This window comes from Sus scrofa, chromosome 6, assembly GCF_000003025.6.
Source record: "Sus scrofa isolate TJ Tabasco breed Duroc chromosome 6, Sscrofa11.1, whole genome shotgun sequence".
NCBI lineage: Eukaryota > Metazoa > Chordata > Mammalia > Artiodactyla > Suidae > Sus > Sus scrofa.
In genome coordinates, this window is record NC_010448.4 from 149,605,271 (window position 1) to 149,623,971 (window position 18,701).

Here is an 18,701-nt window from a genome sequence, read left to right on the forward strand (position 1 = left end):
GATCTGAGCCACGTCTCTGGCCTACACCACGGCTCATGGCAATGCCGGATCCCCAACCCACTAAGTGAGGCTAGGGATCGAACCTGCATCCTCATGGATACTAGTCGGATTTGTTTCCACTGCACCACAACAGGAACTCCTCATGATTCATTCTTGAATGATATGAGTATCTGGACTATTGACTTAAAATAGGGGAACACTGAGTTTCTAAATTTCTGGAAAAACCGGTTAGACGGCAGCAGAGTAATTTTTCTACCTAATACAAACATGCATTCTCCACTCTTAGCATATTTTTCTTACTGTGAGAGAATAAGTGAAATTTTATAACTGTAGTTGTGAATGTTTTGGGCCATTGCTTGCCACCTATAATGTCAAGGAGTACTGTAAAAAAGAAAGAGAGGAAAATGCTAATTCAAAAATGCGTCTGCATTACCAACTCTAAATATATTTTCCAAAGTTTATAGGCAAAGAGAAAGTCTTTATGTAACCATGAAAACCACCAAAAAGTGCTTAAGATTTCTAAACTGACTTAAGATTCAAACTATAAAATGATATAAAATTTATATTTTAGCATCAATAGGATGTTTCCAATTCTTCCTGGTCTGATGTTTCACCTTTTCAATTCAGTATCTAAAGATGTTCAGTCTTAATGCTCAATTGAATATAGTACTATTAAGTTGTGGTTGATTGATAATACTGAGGCTATAATAAATACCACAGTATAAGTATTTATTCTCCTAAAATTTTTGGAAGACATTTGCTCTTCCTTTTATAGAAAATAATAATCCATTATCCTTTCTAAGAAACTGCCTCTATCAATATATTCTGGATATCTTGCTTCTATTTCACTATTATTTTAAATTCTCAGTCTTCTTATCTTATGTCTGTTTCAATAGAAATTCATATAGTGACTTAATATTTTCAAAGTGTTTTTTCATTATCTGTTCTTTCTATTGCGTCCTGCTTTTGGAAAATCCTTTATAGTGTTTTTATGGTTGTCTATGAAAATATAGTCAACACTCAGATGTACAATGCGAGCTACTGAAAGTGACCTGTGATAAACCATGAAAATGAAACTTTCTCCCAGCAGCAAAGATATTAGCAGAAAAAAGGAAGAAAAAGAAAAAAAGGCTAGATTAGTATGATTTGACTAGAAATACAGTGCTTTCCAGCATGGAATAATGAAAGTAACTAGAGATCTCTAAAAAAATAGAGTTCTGACCTGAAACTGGATGGATTATACAGATGAGTCATTTCTGCTGTTTTCTTTCCATTCTTCTAATAATAGGATGAAATTAACATATATACTTTTAGGGAGTTCCCTGGTGGCCTAGTGGGCTAAGGATCTGATATTGTCACTGATGTGGCTCAAGTTGCTGCTGTGACATGGGTTCAGTCCCTGGCCTGGGAATTTCCACATGCGGCAGGCACGGTCAAAACAAACAAACAAAACAGATATAATTTTAGATATGTTTGCCCTTGGACAATGTTAAATCCTAAGGTTAACAGAGCAGAAAAGTAACCTAAATTTTTAATCCTCTAAAGTTGTCTTCTCACTAATACAAATTGAACGGGGTTGGTTTAATATAGAGACAGAAAAATGGATTACCTCAGGGAAATTCTTTTGGATAGACTTACACTATAAAGGATCTTTCCATTCAGTCATTCAGCAAATGATGACTCTCAAGATTGCCTGCTGGTGGTTAACATATTGACAAAGGGGGATTCAAAGTGTCAAATCTTATAGAAGAAGAGAGAAGAGAAACCTTTACCACTAAAAAGCCACATGAAAAAACATTTAAATTCATTTCTGAAATGTTAATGGTAGAATCTAGTATCTTAATATTGATGTCCAAGTGGAGGATCTACCTATGATAATTCTAACAGAACATCCACCTTAAAATCTTGTCCTTTTTACTCTACTCTAGGCTGAAAGAGATCATCCAATAGCTTTATTGACTGAGTTTAATGGCTGTCAGAACTTGAAATGAAACCTGCGTTCACAACAAAGTCTGGAACCTCTATCCCAAATTTAATGGCGTAGTTTTGTTGCTACCTTTCCGATAAAAGATTAGCACAACTTTTGGCTGGTCCTTGGCTGAAGCTGATTTTTCATTATTAACAGACAAGATAAACCCATTAGCATTCATTCATACCTATTGTTGAATACTTTATGTGCATATTATTCTGATAATTTCTGCTTCTAACCATTTATTCTTGGTCATAGGGGTGGTAATATTGTAAGATCTGCCTTGTCTGTACAATATTCTGAGTATTTTCAGTATAATTTAACATAACTGAAGTTTCTGCCTCTTCACACCTCAACTTTGTCCAGGTGTAATTTTTGCCTCATTCCAAAATCCTACTTAAAAATGATCCTCAAATACACTGAGAAAATAACAGAATGCTACCCCATAATTCTAAGCTTATATAAAGTTCTTATAAGAGAACACTTACAATCAGTTCTGATTCATTTGAAGATACGGTGCTCTCATTTGATGCATTTGTTGTAGAATCCTGTGACAAGTGCAGGTGTGTAGGAACAACAAACTGCAGTCATTTAGACGAGGGAACTGCAGGGTATAAAAGCAGGCATACCATTGGCTTCTTGTTCCTGTACTGCTTTGGCATTCTAGGAAAATTAGTACCCGATTTAATTTGTCCAGATTTCACCTAGGGTAAAGGAAAATTTTACATTTCTGACTATTTTTTCAACTCAATAAACTATCTTCACTAGGAAATGCCAAACCTGATTTCTCTCATCAGGCATACCAGAGCAATCTGCCCAACGCTCTGTTTCAGTTTTGCATGCAACTCTAAACCTAACAAATAGACTTTCTGATGGAAAAAAAATCAATGACTTTAAAAGATGCACAATTTTATGTCTTTATAAGTCACCTTTTCTCACTGAAACATGGAGGCTTCATAAAATGAGTTATTATTTTGCTTGCAGAGCAACAGTATTATTTGCCTTTATTATAAACAAACAATTCATTTGAGACAATGACTTTTCAAGTGAATAGATTAAAGTAACCCCATTAAAACCAAAACAAAGGCATTTTATGTTCTTATATCTTTATTAAAGTACTTATTTTATAAACCTGGCTCAATAATAACTCATACTTTTATATCACAAATTTGCCTTTAGGTAATATATAATACACTTAAGGCAGATTTGCCTTTTAGATGGCCTCAGCTTCTAAACAACACTATACTGATTTATACAAATAGCAAAAATCACATAGAGGAGTATCTATTGATATCTTTCTTGTTACTTATCTTAGATTTAAAAACTGCATAATAAGTAGTTTCCATAAAGTTTCATTTTTGAGTTAGGAAACAAACATAATTTTGCCTTTATCTGTCTGATTGGATATAGTTACTATTAATAACATAACCTTTACATTTGTGGGCAAAACCAATACTTTATATTTACTCCTCAGAGAAGGCTCAATAGCACACAAAATGAGGAGCCATTATAAAATCATATTGCTAAGTATTACCTTAACTCAGATCACAGTTTAAAATTATTATTCAATATATCAAGATACATCCAAAAGCATCCTTTGGTTGCATTAATATCGAAGCTCAGGCAGCAGTGATGAGTCATTCTCTGGTCTTCTGGTCATTAGTATAAAATGAAGCTTTTGAAACTATTTGGTGATCCCAATTTGGGACCCAATATCACAAAACCTTCAGGAGAAGAGTGGACTCAGGTGGAAGAATTTGAAGACTGGAAGACTTGAAGTTAAGGTAGAGTTATCATTAGCAGATTTCAAGGAAATAGGAATGCAGCCAGAATCACTTAATATTTATTAGAAATCAAAATTCACTAAATCATTTCTTTTTCAGAAAAATATCTTTTAAAACGTGTATGTTTTCAAACGTTCTTTCTTAAAAGAACATATAAAATTAAGATATTTGTGAAAATATACCAGTTTCAAGTATACTTGTTTCTCTTCATTTTCCCTCCTTTTCAAAGAATTTCTTCTCATGGAGCACACATGTGCTAATCTTTAAAGCAAGACAAACTCTTCTGTGCTAAATCTGTTTAATCTTTTCTTTTCATCCTCTGAGAAAAGGTCTTCTTTATTGGTTGTAGTAGATGTAAAATCATAGTCTCTGGAATGAGCATTTACAAAAGTAAATAAGGGATATTTCTCCTTAGAAGAACTTTTCAGCATCTGTAACAGAAAGAACAGAAGAACCCCTTATTGGTTGTAGTAGACGTAAAATCATAGTCTCTGGAATGAGCATTTACAAAAGTAAATAAGGGATATTTCTCCTTAGAAGAACTTCTCAGCATCTGTAACAGAAAGAGCAGAAGAACCCCTTATTGGATGTAATAGTGAACAGAATGGCCACATGATGAAATCTAATGTTTTAACCCTGAATCTCTTACTAGCTTCTCTCACATTTAGTTAGTTAGCCAGTGGTAGTGCCTTACTGCTCTGGCCGAAAAAAAAAAAAAAAAAGCAGTTGATGAGCATTGCACAGTTTATTTATAGCTAACTACTGGTTCCCATTAGAATGAACCCATCAAAAATTAAGTAGATTAACATTCCTACCCAAAATACTCAAAGATGAAGTCTTCTGATCGCATTAGCCTGAAGCCTTATTAACGAGTTAAGTTTATGTTCTTCTGGCGGTAACAGACAATAAAACAAAATGGTATTACTGATTATCGTAAAATATTATGAAAGACTGTGTGGTACCATAACACAGAAAAAAATAATTAAACTAAGTCAGAGGTGTATTCTTTTTTTTTCTTTTTTTTTTTTTTTTTGCCTTTTCTAAGGCTGCTCCTGCAGCATATGGAGGTTCCAGGCTAGGGGTGTAATCGGAGCTGTTGTCACCAGCCTATGCCAGAGCCACAGCAACACCAGATCCGAGCCATGTCTGCAACCTACACCACAGCTCATGGTAATGCTGGATCCTTAACCCACTGAGCAAGGCAGGATCAATCCCACAACCTCATGGTTCCTCGTCGGATTCGCTAACCACTGAGCCACAACGGGAACTCCAGAAGGTCTATTCTAATCTCACTTCTACAGCTTACTTTGAAGTGACCTTTGGGACAATTCACTCTACCTGAGTATCATCTATAAAACTGGGCAAGATATCCAACCTCTTTCTCCCAGAGAAATGTTAGGATGATGAAAATCAATACAAAGTTATTTTTTACATCAAATTTGGTCTTTTCAAAGATTCTTGTATTTGAAAAAATATTTCTGCATAATTTACTCAACATGAAAAACAGTGTTCCTATACACAGTAATACCCACTTTACATATTACCTTCTAAAGTTACATTACATAATTTGGAAGTAAAATAGGTAATACCTGGAATTTTGTGGGAACACGGACAACCTTTATATAACCTCTGTCAATTTGGGATTTGTTGACTAAGCCAATAACCCATTTAAATCTTTCTGGTAAACAAAGTCCATTTAAAAAATTAAAAGAATTTTCATTTAAAAGCAAATAACATTTTTTGAATAAAGGATGTTTTTATAGAAACAAACGTTTCTAAAGGTAACCAGGACTTATAAGAAGGATTCTGAAAAGTTTATGTGAATTACAAAGAATGCTGAAAAAATACTGATAGTACTTATATACATCATTAATCATGATCAATTAAATAAAATTTGGGGAGTTGCGTCATAGCTCAGTGGAAATGAATCTGACTAGTATCCATGAGGATGCAGGTTCAATCCCTGGCCTCACTCAGTGGGTTAAGGATCTAGCATTGCCTGAGCTGTGACGTAGGTAGCAGACGCAGCTCGGTTCTGGCGTTACTGTGGCTGTGGTGTAGGCCCACGGCTACAGCTCTGATTTGACCCCTAGCCTCGGGATCTCCATATGTGGCAGGGTGCGGCCCTAAAAAGACAAAACTAAATAAATAACATTTGGGTTTTTTTTTTTTTGGCTGCGCCTGCAGCATGTGGAAGTTCCTGGGGCAGGGATCAGAGCCACAGTAGTGATAGTGCCACCAGATCCTTAACCTGCTGCACCGCCAGGGAACTTCCAAATATAATTGGGTTTTTTTTGTTTTTTTTTTTTCTGTTTTAGTTTGTTTCTTTTGGCCATGCCTGAAGTATATCAAAGTTCTCAGGCCAGGTTTGAATCTGAGCCACAGCTGTGAACTATGCCACAGCTGCAGCAATGCTGGATCCTTTACCCATTGTGCTGGGCTCGGGATTGAACCTATGGTGCCACAGAGACAATGCTGGATCTTAACCCATTGCACCACAGAAAGTACTCCAATTTGTTTTCAATGAATAATTTTAAGGGTGAAGACTAAATTCTTGCAAACTGAAGGATTATCAGATTCTTATATATAACATTTACAGATTCTGTTGAAATATGGCTAAAATAAATATGTAGCCCTAGGATACAGATACAATGTTAAATTAAAACTATTTCAATGAGACAGTTAATATGAAATACATTTTCTAAATGAATGGAAATGAACCATTTAAAAACAATCAAGTACGTAAAAAACTAGATGTAATAAAAATCTGATCCTATAATTCATACTGTGCTCTGAATTTTTACACTTCTCAAATTTATTTTACTTACATTCTTTTTTTTAGAAAGGGAGAGATGGGTAAAAATGTAGAAACAAAAAATAAGAGACAGAGGGGGCTGGCACCTGATCACCTCCAGCCAATGGCTGGAATATAGTCCAAAATTGTTATCATTATATATTCATTTAATGTCACTTGTAAACATCCAGTATCTAACAGGTAGGTATCATTGCATCATTTCAACTCAAAATAGTGAAAATAACATTATCATCTCTCTATCCTTTCTTTCAAAAATCAAGTCATTTAGGTTTATTAGTTGTTCATCAATTAAGGTTCAGTCTGTACCCCAAGGCAAAATGTTTGAAAGGAAACTTCAGTCCTCTGTATGTAAAATGCACCAACATTTTGCAAACCCACTTGCAATGCAAGGCCTCCTTATGCATATTTATTGATTCAGGCTTTGAGAATTATCAGATTTGAATTTTCTAAGTTTATTTTAAATGTCATAAAAGACTAAGGTGAAAAATATATTACTGGTTTACTCAAATGAGTTAAAAACTGATGTCCACACAAACACCACACACAAAAGTTTTTGGTATCTTTATTTATAATTGCCAAAAGATGGCCAACAAGCACATGAAAAAATGCCCAACATCATTGATTATTAGAGAAATGCAATTCAAAACTACCACAATATACCTCCTCATACCAGTCAGAATGGCCATCATTAATAAATCCACAAATAACAAATGTTAGGTATGGAGAAAAGGGAATCCTTCTACACTACTGGTGGGAATGTAAATTGGTACAACCACTACTGGAAAACCAAATATAGAACTACCATATGATCCAGCAATCCCACTCTTGGGCATATATCCAGACAAAACTTTCCTTGAAAAAAAATACACGTACCCGTATGTTCACTGCAGCACTATTCACAATAGCCAAGACATGGAAACAACTTAAATGTCCACTGACACAGATGTGGTATATATACACAATGGAATACAACTCAGCCATAAAAAAGAATAAAATAATGCCATTTGCAACAACATGGATGGAACTAGAGACCCTCATACTAAGTGAAATAAGTCAGAAAGAGAAAGACAAATACCATACGACATCACTTATATCTGGAATCTAATATACAGCACAAATGAATCTTTCCACAGAAAAGAAACTCATGGACTTGGAGAAGAGACTTGTGGTTGCCAAGGGGGAGGGAGAGGGAGTAGGATGGACTGGGAATCTGGGTTAATAGTGTAAACTATTGCCTCTGGAATGGATATGCAGTGAAATCCTGCTGTATAACACTGGAACTATATCTAGTCACTTATGATGGAGGATAATGTGAGAAAAAGAATATATATATGTGTGTGTGTAACTGGGTCACTTTGCTGTATAGCAGAAATTGATAGAACATTGTAAACCAGCTATAGTGGAAAAAATAAAAATCATTAAAAAAAAAAGCAATCGCCGAAACTTGGAGACAATGAAGACGTCCTTCAGTAGGTGAATGGATAAACTGCGATATATCCAGACAAGAGAAAATTGCTCAACACTAAAAAGAAAGAGCTACCAAGCCAGGAACAGACAGGGAGGAACCTAAGTGCACATTACAAAGTAAAAGAGGAAAATCTGAAAAGGCTACATACTATATGATTCCATACATATACACACACATATATATACACATACATATACACACATACATGCATTTAAGTTGAGCAATTTAAGTGATAACCTACCAGCACATGTAAACATGATATGGCAGGAAGAAGTAAATTTAGAACAAGTAAAAATAGAAATGCCAGGAGCTCCCTGGTGGCTGTGGTATAGGTTTGATCCCTGCCCGGGAACTTCCGTATGCCACGGGTGCAGCCAAAAAAGAAATAAAATAAAATGTGGATTAAAAAAAATGCCAAAGAAGACTTAAATTATCTAGTTCATTCTTATTTTATAAATGGGAAAATTGAGACCCAAAGGATTTAAATTGCTTTCCCAAGATGACATAACAACAATAGCAGCAATAATGAGGTAAACTGATGATGAATTATTGGTATAATGACTTATCAATATGCCATTCAAACACTTTTCACAGCTCTACACATCATATCAAGAATTTCCAGACTTTTTTAAAAAAGAATAACCACTGACTTGTACTTCTATGAGAAATAAAAAGTTTAGTTTTCTTTCTAACACTACGAAATAAGATGCATTATCAAAACAAAGTCCCTTCACAATGGATAAATAAAATCTGCATGAAAAGAATTCCAAATTAGGTTTTCTACATGACTTGGGGTATTATATCAATTGAGATACTATACAAAATAAAGATAATAAAAGTATTTAATAGCTTGGGGAAATATTTATTATATAATGTTAAAGGGGAAAACAGGATATAACACTATATACAAATTTAATCTCAATTTTGTTACAATAATTTTAAACATGTACTTTAAAAAGACTAGAAGGATATACAACAAAATATTAACAGTTATCTCTCAATGAAAGACAGCGGTGATTTTTTTTTTTTATGCTCCTATTTTCTAAACTTTCTAACATGTATTCTTACATAGTTAGGAGAAAACCAATTTTTTACATTTCTTGATCTCTGTGGTGGTGAGAGAGGATGTATACCCTGTAAAAATTTATTGATCTGTGAATTTCTGCGCATATATTACACTTTGATAAACTATTTGTAACATCCAACATTCAAAAAGAGATGAAAATAATGAGAAATACAAAAAAAAAGATAACTGAATTTACTGTCTCGTAGTTGCTTTTCAAAAAAAGGGAGTTCAGTAGTTTACTCAACAAAACTTTAGAATAGGCAAGTCCTCTGTTTTATTTTAATAAGATACCTGAAGATACACTGAAGCAGCTTTATTATCTAAAAGCCAAATCATAAATTTCTTTTCGAGAGGTCAAATATTTTATATCATCTTTCCTATATGCTAAGGTAACAGGTTTTGGAATTTACAAAGGTTAAAAGCTGAAGGACAGAAATTAAGCATTTTTTTCCATCATAAAGCTAGCAGTTGGAAGAACAGAAAGACAACCAGGAGGATGACCCCATTTCCCCAAGCTAAAAACTTTTACACTAGTGTCTGCTACCAAGCATGTCAAATCAGACCCAGCACAGAGCATCTATAACTATGTGGTCTACACTGACCACAGGGGAGCTACATTTTATGTAAGGGTTAGGTTCAAAAGTTAGTGCTTAATGTGAAAATCAAATATAGCCAAAATCAATAGAGTCAAAACTACCTTCAAAAAGCCTTTAAAAGGTATTATGCATAATTCTATGCATACAACTCTATTCAGTAACATGTGTGAGTGTACAGTACTGCATAAGCATATAGCGATGTACAGTATATAATAAAGAGTAAACATGGATAGATACACTCTTGGTTTTTTATTACAGGAGTCCATGTCGTTGAACTGAAGTTAAATGTGCGCGTGATGCTAACTCTGCTCCATCTCCTCACTACTCAATTTTAAATCTCTGTACTGAACTTGTAGCCCTTACTGTAATACTGAAAATACTCTCTTCTAGTCCTCAAATAAAAAGGCCTTTTATTAGTCTCTCTTCTCTTGATGTTTCTACAGCAATCAGCGTTACTGAGCATTTTTTTAAATATTTACTTTCCCTGATTTCTGTATTATTTTGCTTTTCTGTTTCTCCTTCTATTTTCTGAATTATTTCTTCTCTATCACCTTCATTGACTCTACTTATTCCTGCATTCCAAAATGCAGATATTAATCAATTATGGATCCTTTACCTTCTCTGTTTTCCATATTCTCTCTCTTTAAAATATTACCCACTCTCAGTTTCAACCAGTTCTCTGTAGGCTTTTTTTTTTTTTTTTCTTCTTCTTTTTTGTCTTTGTAGGGCCACACCATGGCATATGGAGGTTTCCAGGCTAAGAGTCATCAGAGCTGTAATCACTGGCCTACACCATAACTACAGCAATGCCAGATCTGACACACATCTGTGACCTACACCACAGCTCACAGCAACGCCAGATCCTTAACCCACTGAGCAAGGCCAGGGATCGACCTTCGTCCTCATGGATGCTAGTCAGATTCATTTCTGCTGAGCCATGATGGGAACTCCCTAGATTTTCTTATCATTCACATTTCACAGACAAGATAACTGAAAGATTGAGGAGTTAGGTGACTTGTGTAAGGTCACACAGCTAGTAACTGACACAGCCAAAATTTAAGCTTAAGCAGTCTGGTTCTATAATGACTATACTATACTGCCTCTAACAGTTAAGTTGCACTATCAACTCAAATTGATTATTCCAAACTAAAATGATCATTTCTCCCTCCCCAAATTAGCTCCCTTCCAGACTACTCTACGACTCTATTACTCTATTACTGGTAACACCATTTACGTAAGTTAGGAACGTTTTTGTTGCCAAGCGAGAAAAATAAAATTAAAAACAATTCGCAATGGCTTTAAATAACAGGAATTGTTTTTAATCACACAACAGAAAGTCTGACATTGCTAGCTTTGGTTAACTGATGTGGAACCGTTCCTACAATTCCCTCGGCCTTTCCCTCATGATCACAATGGACTGTGAAACCCAGGAGCTGAATCGACACTCAGGGTGGTGGCGGGTGAATGTGGGGAGAGTGACAGCAATGTACCTATACCCCCTTTCATCAGAAGAACAAAAGCCTTGCCAGAAACTCCCAGGACACATTCACTTACATTTCACCGGCCAAACTGTGCTTAAACACAAAAGGTGCTAAGAAAATGTATGTCTGGATGGACACACTGTCACCCCAAACAAAATCAGGGTTCTCTCGGCAAAGGCGAAGAGCAGATATTGAACAGGTAACTAATGGTGCTCACACGCCATTCAGAGAGGGAAACCATGATAAAATAAAATGGGACAATGTGAGGAGGAAGGACTACGAAGCTTTGGCAGTTGTGTGGTCAGAAAGGCCAAGCTGAGAGTCGAATGATAATAAGGAGTCAGACACAAAAGTCCTAGAAAAGAACTCCAGGCAGAACCCTCACCTAATCCAAAGGCATAGGGTGCCGGCACACTTAGCATGTTCAAAGGATAGAAAGGAAGCCAGTGTGGTTAAGGGGGGATGAAAAGAGGAAAGCTGCACTCAAGAGCCCCATCACACAGGCCTTTGTTGGCCACGTCAACAAGTGACTCTGGGTTCACTCTTCCCTTAAACATTTTGCCTCATGAACATCCCACTGTAAACATCCCACGACATTCTACCTTTGTGTTTCTGCTCATGTTTCTATCATCTAGCCATCCTGCACGCTTCCTCTCTGACCGTATCAACTCTATCAGACCTTAAAGTTCCAGCCCAAGTTCCACTGACAAGTATTTCAGCCCACAAGGACTACACCTTTAGCCAAAGTCCTAAAGATGTGGCTAGTCTAGTATGAGGATTGCGAACTCAGACTACGGACCTAAGACAGTTTCAGTTCAAAACCAGGCTCATACTTACAAACTATGTAACCCTGGACAAGTAAACCAGACTGTCTCAGTTTCCTTAGCTCTAACATGTCAGTATTAACAGTATCTATCTCATAGTTGTGAGGATTAAATCAGTTAATATACATGCAAAGTACTGAGAAGATTACCTGAAATTGATCGTGTTGGCTATTACCATTGTTATCGCCATTACTACCATAATGATATTTTTCTGGCACTTTTAAGTATATTCTTTCGTAGTCATTTATCTTTAATATCCACTGCATGTCTTCCCAACTAAATGATAAACCCCCGAAGTTTTTTTAAAAAAAAAAAAAAAACAAGAGTTCCCATTGTTAAATCCCAAAGTAAAAAAGACCTATGAAGGAAAAATATCCTTGAGTTTCACACAGAGAATATAGAACTAGAAGGAGAAGAAATACAATCATGAACATAAACCTGAAACACTAAAGTGTTTACAAAAAGACATTTACCAAAATAGCAACGGGTATGGGAAACTGTGTACCACTGGAGAAAATAGGAATGTTTGTTCTAGAAGAGGAAGCAAACTTATTTTCTTACTCTATGAGACCGAGAGACATGGAAGCTGATTCCAATTCAATATAAGGAAGGTATTTTTAACAATAAGGGTCTGTCCAGAGAGTTTTAGAAAATACTTTCAAGAAAAATAATTTGTTTTACCATTACCCAAAATAAAGATTAGATAGTCATGGAGTTCCCATTGTGGCTCAGCAAATTAAGGACCTGACATTGTCTCTGAGGATGCAAGTTCAATCCCTGGCCTCAGTGAGTGGGTTAAGGATCCAGCATTGCCACAAGCTGTGCCATAGGTCACAGATGTGGCTCTGATCCCACATTGCTGTGGCTGTGGTGTAGGCCAACAGCTGTAGCTCTGATTCGACCCCTAGCCCAGGAACTTCCATATGCTGCAGGTGCAGTCAAAGAAAAATTAAAAATAGTCAACTGGACCATGGATTGATGTATAAACAGGAGACTGTATAGAATAGTACTTACAAGCACATGTTTTGCAGTTAAACTGTCTGAGGTTTGAATCTCAGCACTACCATTTATTAGTTGGAATCTTGTGAAAATTACTAAATCTTTTAAAGTAGAAGATTCCTCATCTGTAAACAGAGATAATAATACCCACCTCAGAAGGTTCGTGAAGATTAAATGAAATGATGTATATAAAGTGCTTATTTAGCACAGTATCTGATAGATGGGTTAGGACTCAAAAACCATTAGCTTTGGATTGAATTTAAGCTCTAAGATATCTTGGATCTCAAGAATTCCATAGCTATAATATAGATTTTGCTCTGTAGCTAGAGGACAACTGGTCATGTATAAATAGTTTTTCCTGTGTTGATCATATGATTAATTTCCTAAGACTCACATTTTAATTTGAGATTCTCTGGCTTCAAACATTAGCCATATTATATAGTAGTAAGTATATCACTGAATAGGAGTATTTTTTTTTTTTGGATAATAATCATCAGGCTGAGAATAAGCGGAAGAAGAGGAAGAAAAGGAGGAATAAGATAAGACAAAAATCTACACCAGGTCTTTGATAAGACAGCAGAGTGACAGAATCTAAGTTGAGCGGTCGGGGAGGAAACATGCTGGCAGGATACCTCTGAAAGGTGAGCAAGTTCACCCTATAGAACTGGAGAAGAACAGTATATGAAGGTATAAAAACAGGGCTAAGACACAAAACTGAAAACACAGAAACTGATTAAAAGCCGGTATATAGACTCATTTCCCAGGTCCCTCCTTGTATCCAAACCCTCGTTTGCTCCCCACTAAGCCACCCACACACAGAAAAATGAATATTTATTCATTAGAAAAATAAAATAAAGATATGGACTCTAATATACCAGGCACAGTGACGATTACAAAAGCTGAGAGATTAAGCGAGAGTCTAAAATACTAAGACCCTCAGCATCCTCACTTCCTGCTCCTGGAGCACCAGCAGGCAACATACATTCTGCAGAGGGATGGTAGAGCTTTTCTATCAAAAAATAAAACAACTGTAGAGAAAAGATTCCACTTAATAACATTTGGGGTCACCTAGTGAAAAGGAAAGCTCATCACCCGATCACCCTACTATCAAGGTCGCCAGCTAAAATGCCATATTCAAACACAGAGAACATCTACTCAACTCTTTTGTGCCCTCCTCTTAAGTATAAACACACACAGAAGATCACCAGTCATTTGGGGGAAAGCATCAAATGGAAAACTAGATTAAAACAAAAAACAAAAAAAGAAAAAAAGGATCCAGAGGGAACATAAAAAGCAAAAGAAATGGAAGACAATTTCAAAATTATTAATTTTCTGGCAGAAATAAATAATACATCCTTTTAAAAAGCAACAGCACAGCCACAGCAATGCCAGATCCTTAACCCACTGAGGGAGGCCAGGGATCAAACCCGCAACCTCATGGTTCCTAGGCAGATTTGTTTCTGCTGCTCCACGATGAGAACTCCAAAAATGTTTTTTTGGTTTTTTTTTAATTTCAAGAAAATTTCTCAGAATGGAAGGAAACAAAGACAATCAAGGAAAAGTAATGCAAACCAAAACACATGCTGAAGTTTCAGCATACTAGGAATAATTAACAATAGCTAACACATGATATAGTGCCTACTATAAACTAATCATTCATCTAGCAATCATTTTATCTTCTTGATGCTACAGAGAAAGGTAGCTATCATTATTTTCATTCCACAAGAAAACTGATGCAGAGAGAAGTTAAGCAATATGGCTAAGGGCACCCAGCAATGAGATGGTGGAGCTAGGATTCAAACCTGAAAACTTTCAGAGAGAAAAAAAAGTTTACATTCGGAGGAAAAGAATTCAGAATGACATTAAACTTCTCAACAGCAACACTGGATGCTAGAAGGGAGCAGAGCAATATCTCTAAAGTTTGATGGGAGAATATTTTTATTCTAGAATTCTATACCAAATTGAATCATCAGTAAATTAAAATTAAATTAAAATTAAAATAATCGGACACACAAGAATTTTAAAATTTTATTATCTATGCACCCTTTTCTAGGGAAGGTACTAGAAACTATGCTTCTGCAAAACAAGGGAATAAACTAAGTAGAGATGCAGAAGATAGGAGATCCAATTCAGAAATGTATCATTAGGAAGTCCAAATGGACAATTCCACATCAGGTTTCAAGAACAGTGAAGCCTGGAGCAAACAGAAAACTAAGAGAGAAGAGTCTCCAGAAAAGGAAGGAAAGAAGATAGAATGATAGATTTTCTTACATTTATACTCATGAAAAAAAATCGTTGCTAGGTATTTCACAGATATGAGCAAAAAATTAGAAAAAAAATCAGTAGGTACAAAGCACACTAAGGAAGTAAGAAGAGAGGTAGTCTAACTCCAGGAAAATAAAAATTAGAGAAAAAGGAAATGTGATCATAGTATACTATGAGATTAATGAACATTAAGGAGGTATATTAACATAAACTGAATAGTGATTTACCCAAATCTGTGGGTGCATGCTAGGAGAAGGGGAAATGGGGTGACAGTATATGAGAAGAGAGCTAAATCCTCAACCACTATAGGATTAAACTAATAAATAATGGAAATACTGTACAAAAATGGATAAATCAAGAAAAGGCAAAATAAGCATGAGAATCGTATTAGAAATGCAGAGGTGGAAGCTCCCATGTGGTGCACCAGTTTCAAGATCCAGAATTGCTGCAGCTGTGGTACACGTTGCAACTATGGTCCAGGTTTGAGCTCTGACTCGGGAACTTCCACATGTCATGGGTTCGGCCAAAAAGAAAAAAGAAAGAAGTGCAGAGATAAAAACCAAAAGAAATAGCTAAAAGGGTTAAAAGCGACTATCTCTGAGGAGGTACTCTGGAGTGAGGAGTAACATTTCAAAGGACTCCTGCTTTTTAGCATAAGCCTACAATTTTACCTTTTAAGATTTATTCATGTACTATTTTGATAAAGGTGAAAATTAATTTTTGATAAACATTTTCAGTAATTAAAGGGACTGTTATGGAGATAAAGCACACAACAATTTAAGGTAAATAAATACACTAGAAGAAATAGGTGAGAATACACTAGACTTGCTACACTAATTCAACCATTGCACTCCTTGCTAATTCATAACTCCTTAATCCATCTCTTCATTCAGCAAATATTTATTGAATTCCTACAATATGATAGGCAGTTATAGGCAATGGAGACACAATAACATACAAAACCAACAAATATTCCTGCCCTTACCGAGATTACATTCCAGAAGAGTGGAAAGCTGATAAATTAAATAAGCATAATGTGTTTATACATGATACAGCATGTATATACGTGTGTGTGTACTTACATGAACACAATAAGAAGAACATAAAACAAAGGGAAATAACAACTGCATAAAGGGCAGCCAGGGAAGCTCTAAAGGTGACACTTGAGTAAAAATCTGAAAGAAGTGAAGGAGGGAACCACGAGCACAACTGCGAGAAGAGAATTACAGGCACAGGAAAACAAAGAGAATCCTTGAAACAGAAGGGCATTTTCAAAGAGGCTACTGTGGTGGAACTTGGGTGAACTAAGAGTGGCAGGAGATGAGGTCAGAGAGGTAATGGGGGGTGGAGAGAGATCCCATTCATAGAAGGCTTTATGGGTCATTGTAAAAGCTGGGGCTTTTACTCTGAGAGAGTTGGAAAGCTGCTATATGGTTTCGAATTTAAAAGTAACATAATATTAGTTACAGTTTAATGAGATCACTTGACTGCTGTATTGAGAACAGACTATTGATGGAGCAAAGGAGATCAGTTAGGAAACTACTACAATAATTGGAAGGAAAATACATAGTGGACCAGGGTAATAATGATAGTGGTGAGAGGTTAAATTCTAAATATATTCTGAAGGAGAGATGATGGGATTAGCTGATAGATTAGATGAGGGGATCCAAGAAGACTCCAAGTTTTTAGACTGAGCATCCAGAAAAACGTGGTTGCCATTTATAGAGTAGTAACCAAATTCTTTTCATTTCTTTTACTTTACTTTTATAATTTACTTTAGTAACAAAATTCCTTTGGATGGATTTAAGATAAAACTATAACCCCAAGTTCCTTTCTATAAATAATAGTCGTGTGATAAAATTCCAAAGAAACACAGAAATAAAACCAGTTTTTATGTTAGATTTTTTTAGTGGATCTTTTTATTTTATAATCACATCTTACAATTTAAAAGAAGTAGCTAAAATAAGAAGTATTTCATAAATACACTTATTTAGATGTCCATGATGAGATTAACCTTTCCACCAAGAACAATCATAAGAAGTAAAGCAGATAAAGCCACTGGTAGAAAGCATCTGCGAGCAACCAAGAAAAGTATGTCTTGAGAAGTGAAAATCTTAGAGAGGGGACCTACATAAAGAAATAATAGAAGCCAGAAGACAATGGAATAAGTATCTTTAAGGTAATGAACAATAGCCTTGAATAACACAGCCACACTCTTTCTCTTCCCTTTGTACCCCACACAATTCATGTCTAAAGGCACTAGATGAGGCTGGGCAAATTCAGCATCCATACTAGGGCTGGGGAAGTCACTGGTCTGGAACCTGGCAGATATCAACATAATCAAGTGATCAAAGTTTACATTACCAGTAAAGGGACAAAATGAAATCACGTGCCAACTATTAGGATGCAGGAAGAAAATCATGGAGCATTACTTCTGTGATATACTTGACAAAGATACATACCCTTAAAAATCATGAGGAAACATCAGACAAACTCAAACTAAGGGGACAATCTACAAAATTTTCAAAAGTACTTTTTAAAAAAAAAATGTCTAAACTCTTCAAAAGTATCAAGGTCAACTGAAAGTCAAGGAAGATAAGAAACTACTCTAGATTAAAGGAGATTGAAGACATATAAATGTAATATATTATTTTGAACTGGATCCTTTTGTTATACAGAGCGCTACTGGGAAAATTAGCAGAATCTGAATCGTTTCTGAGGAATAGTACTAATAATGCGATTTCCCTGATTTTCATAGTTGTACAGCAGTCAGATAAGAGAATGGAGGAATTACACATCCAATTATTAAAGGGTGAAGGGGCATCATGTTGGTAACTTACTCTCAAATAGCTCAGAAAAAAAATTTGTATTATATTTACAACTTTTTATAAGGTTGCAATTATTTAAATTTTTTAACGAAGACAAAATAAAGACGATAATTCATCTTGAGACACTTTATCACCAGCAAACAGCACTGAAAGAAATAGTAAAGGATGTTCTTCAGAAAGAAGCAAAATGGGAAGTTCCTGTTGTGGCTCATCGGGTAACAAACTCAACCAGTATCCATGAGGATGTGGGTTCAATCCCTGGCCTCACTCAGTGGGTTAAGGATCTGCCATTGCTCTGAGCTGTGGTGTAGGTCACAGATGTGGTTAGGATGCTGCATTGCTGTGGCTGTGGCATAGGCTGGCAGCTGCAGTTGCAATTCGACCCTTAGCCTGGGAGCTACAGGTGCAGGCCTAAAAAGCCAAAGGGGGGAAAAAAAAAAAAAAGGCAGCATAAGTTACTTCCTCCCATAGATACAATAAATATCCACCTACACAGCAGAATGGATGAAACAGAAACATGAGTGAGCAAGCAACAAGACAAAGCAATGGAAAACGCCCAGACAGAGCAGCAAAATGAAAAAAAGAATTGAAAGAAGTGAAGCTATC

General features: G+C 35.8%; 1 protein-coding gene across 3 annotated transcripts in view; it reads right to left on the reverse strand.

Annotated features, from left to right (window-relative positions):
• The window catches only part of ATG4C (autophagy related 4C cysteine peptidase), a 131,642-nt gene that overhangs the window by 44,953 nt on the left and 67,988 nt on the right, over positions 1-18,701 (reverse strand). For 2 of the 3 annotated variants that reach the window (XM_013988887.2, NM_001190284.1), the window contains 1 exon segment: positions 3,059-4,184. In XM_013988887.2, the coding sequence (XP_013844341.1) occupies positions 4,017-4,184 (168 nt within the window). In that variant the 3' untranslated portion in view covers positions 3,059-4,016. 3 annotated transcript variants of the gene reach the window in all.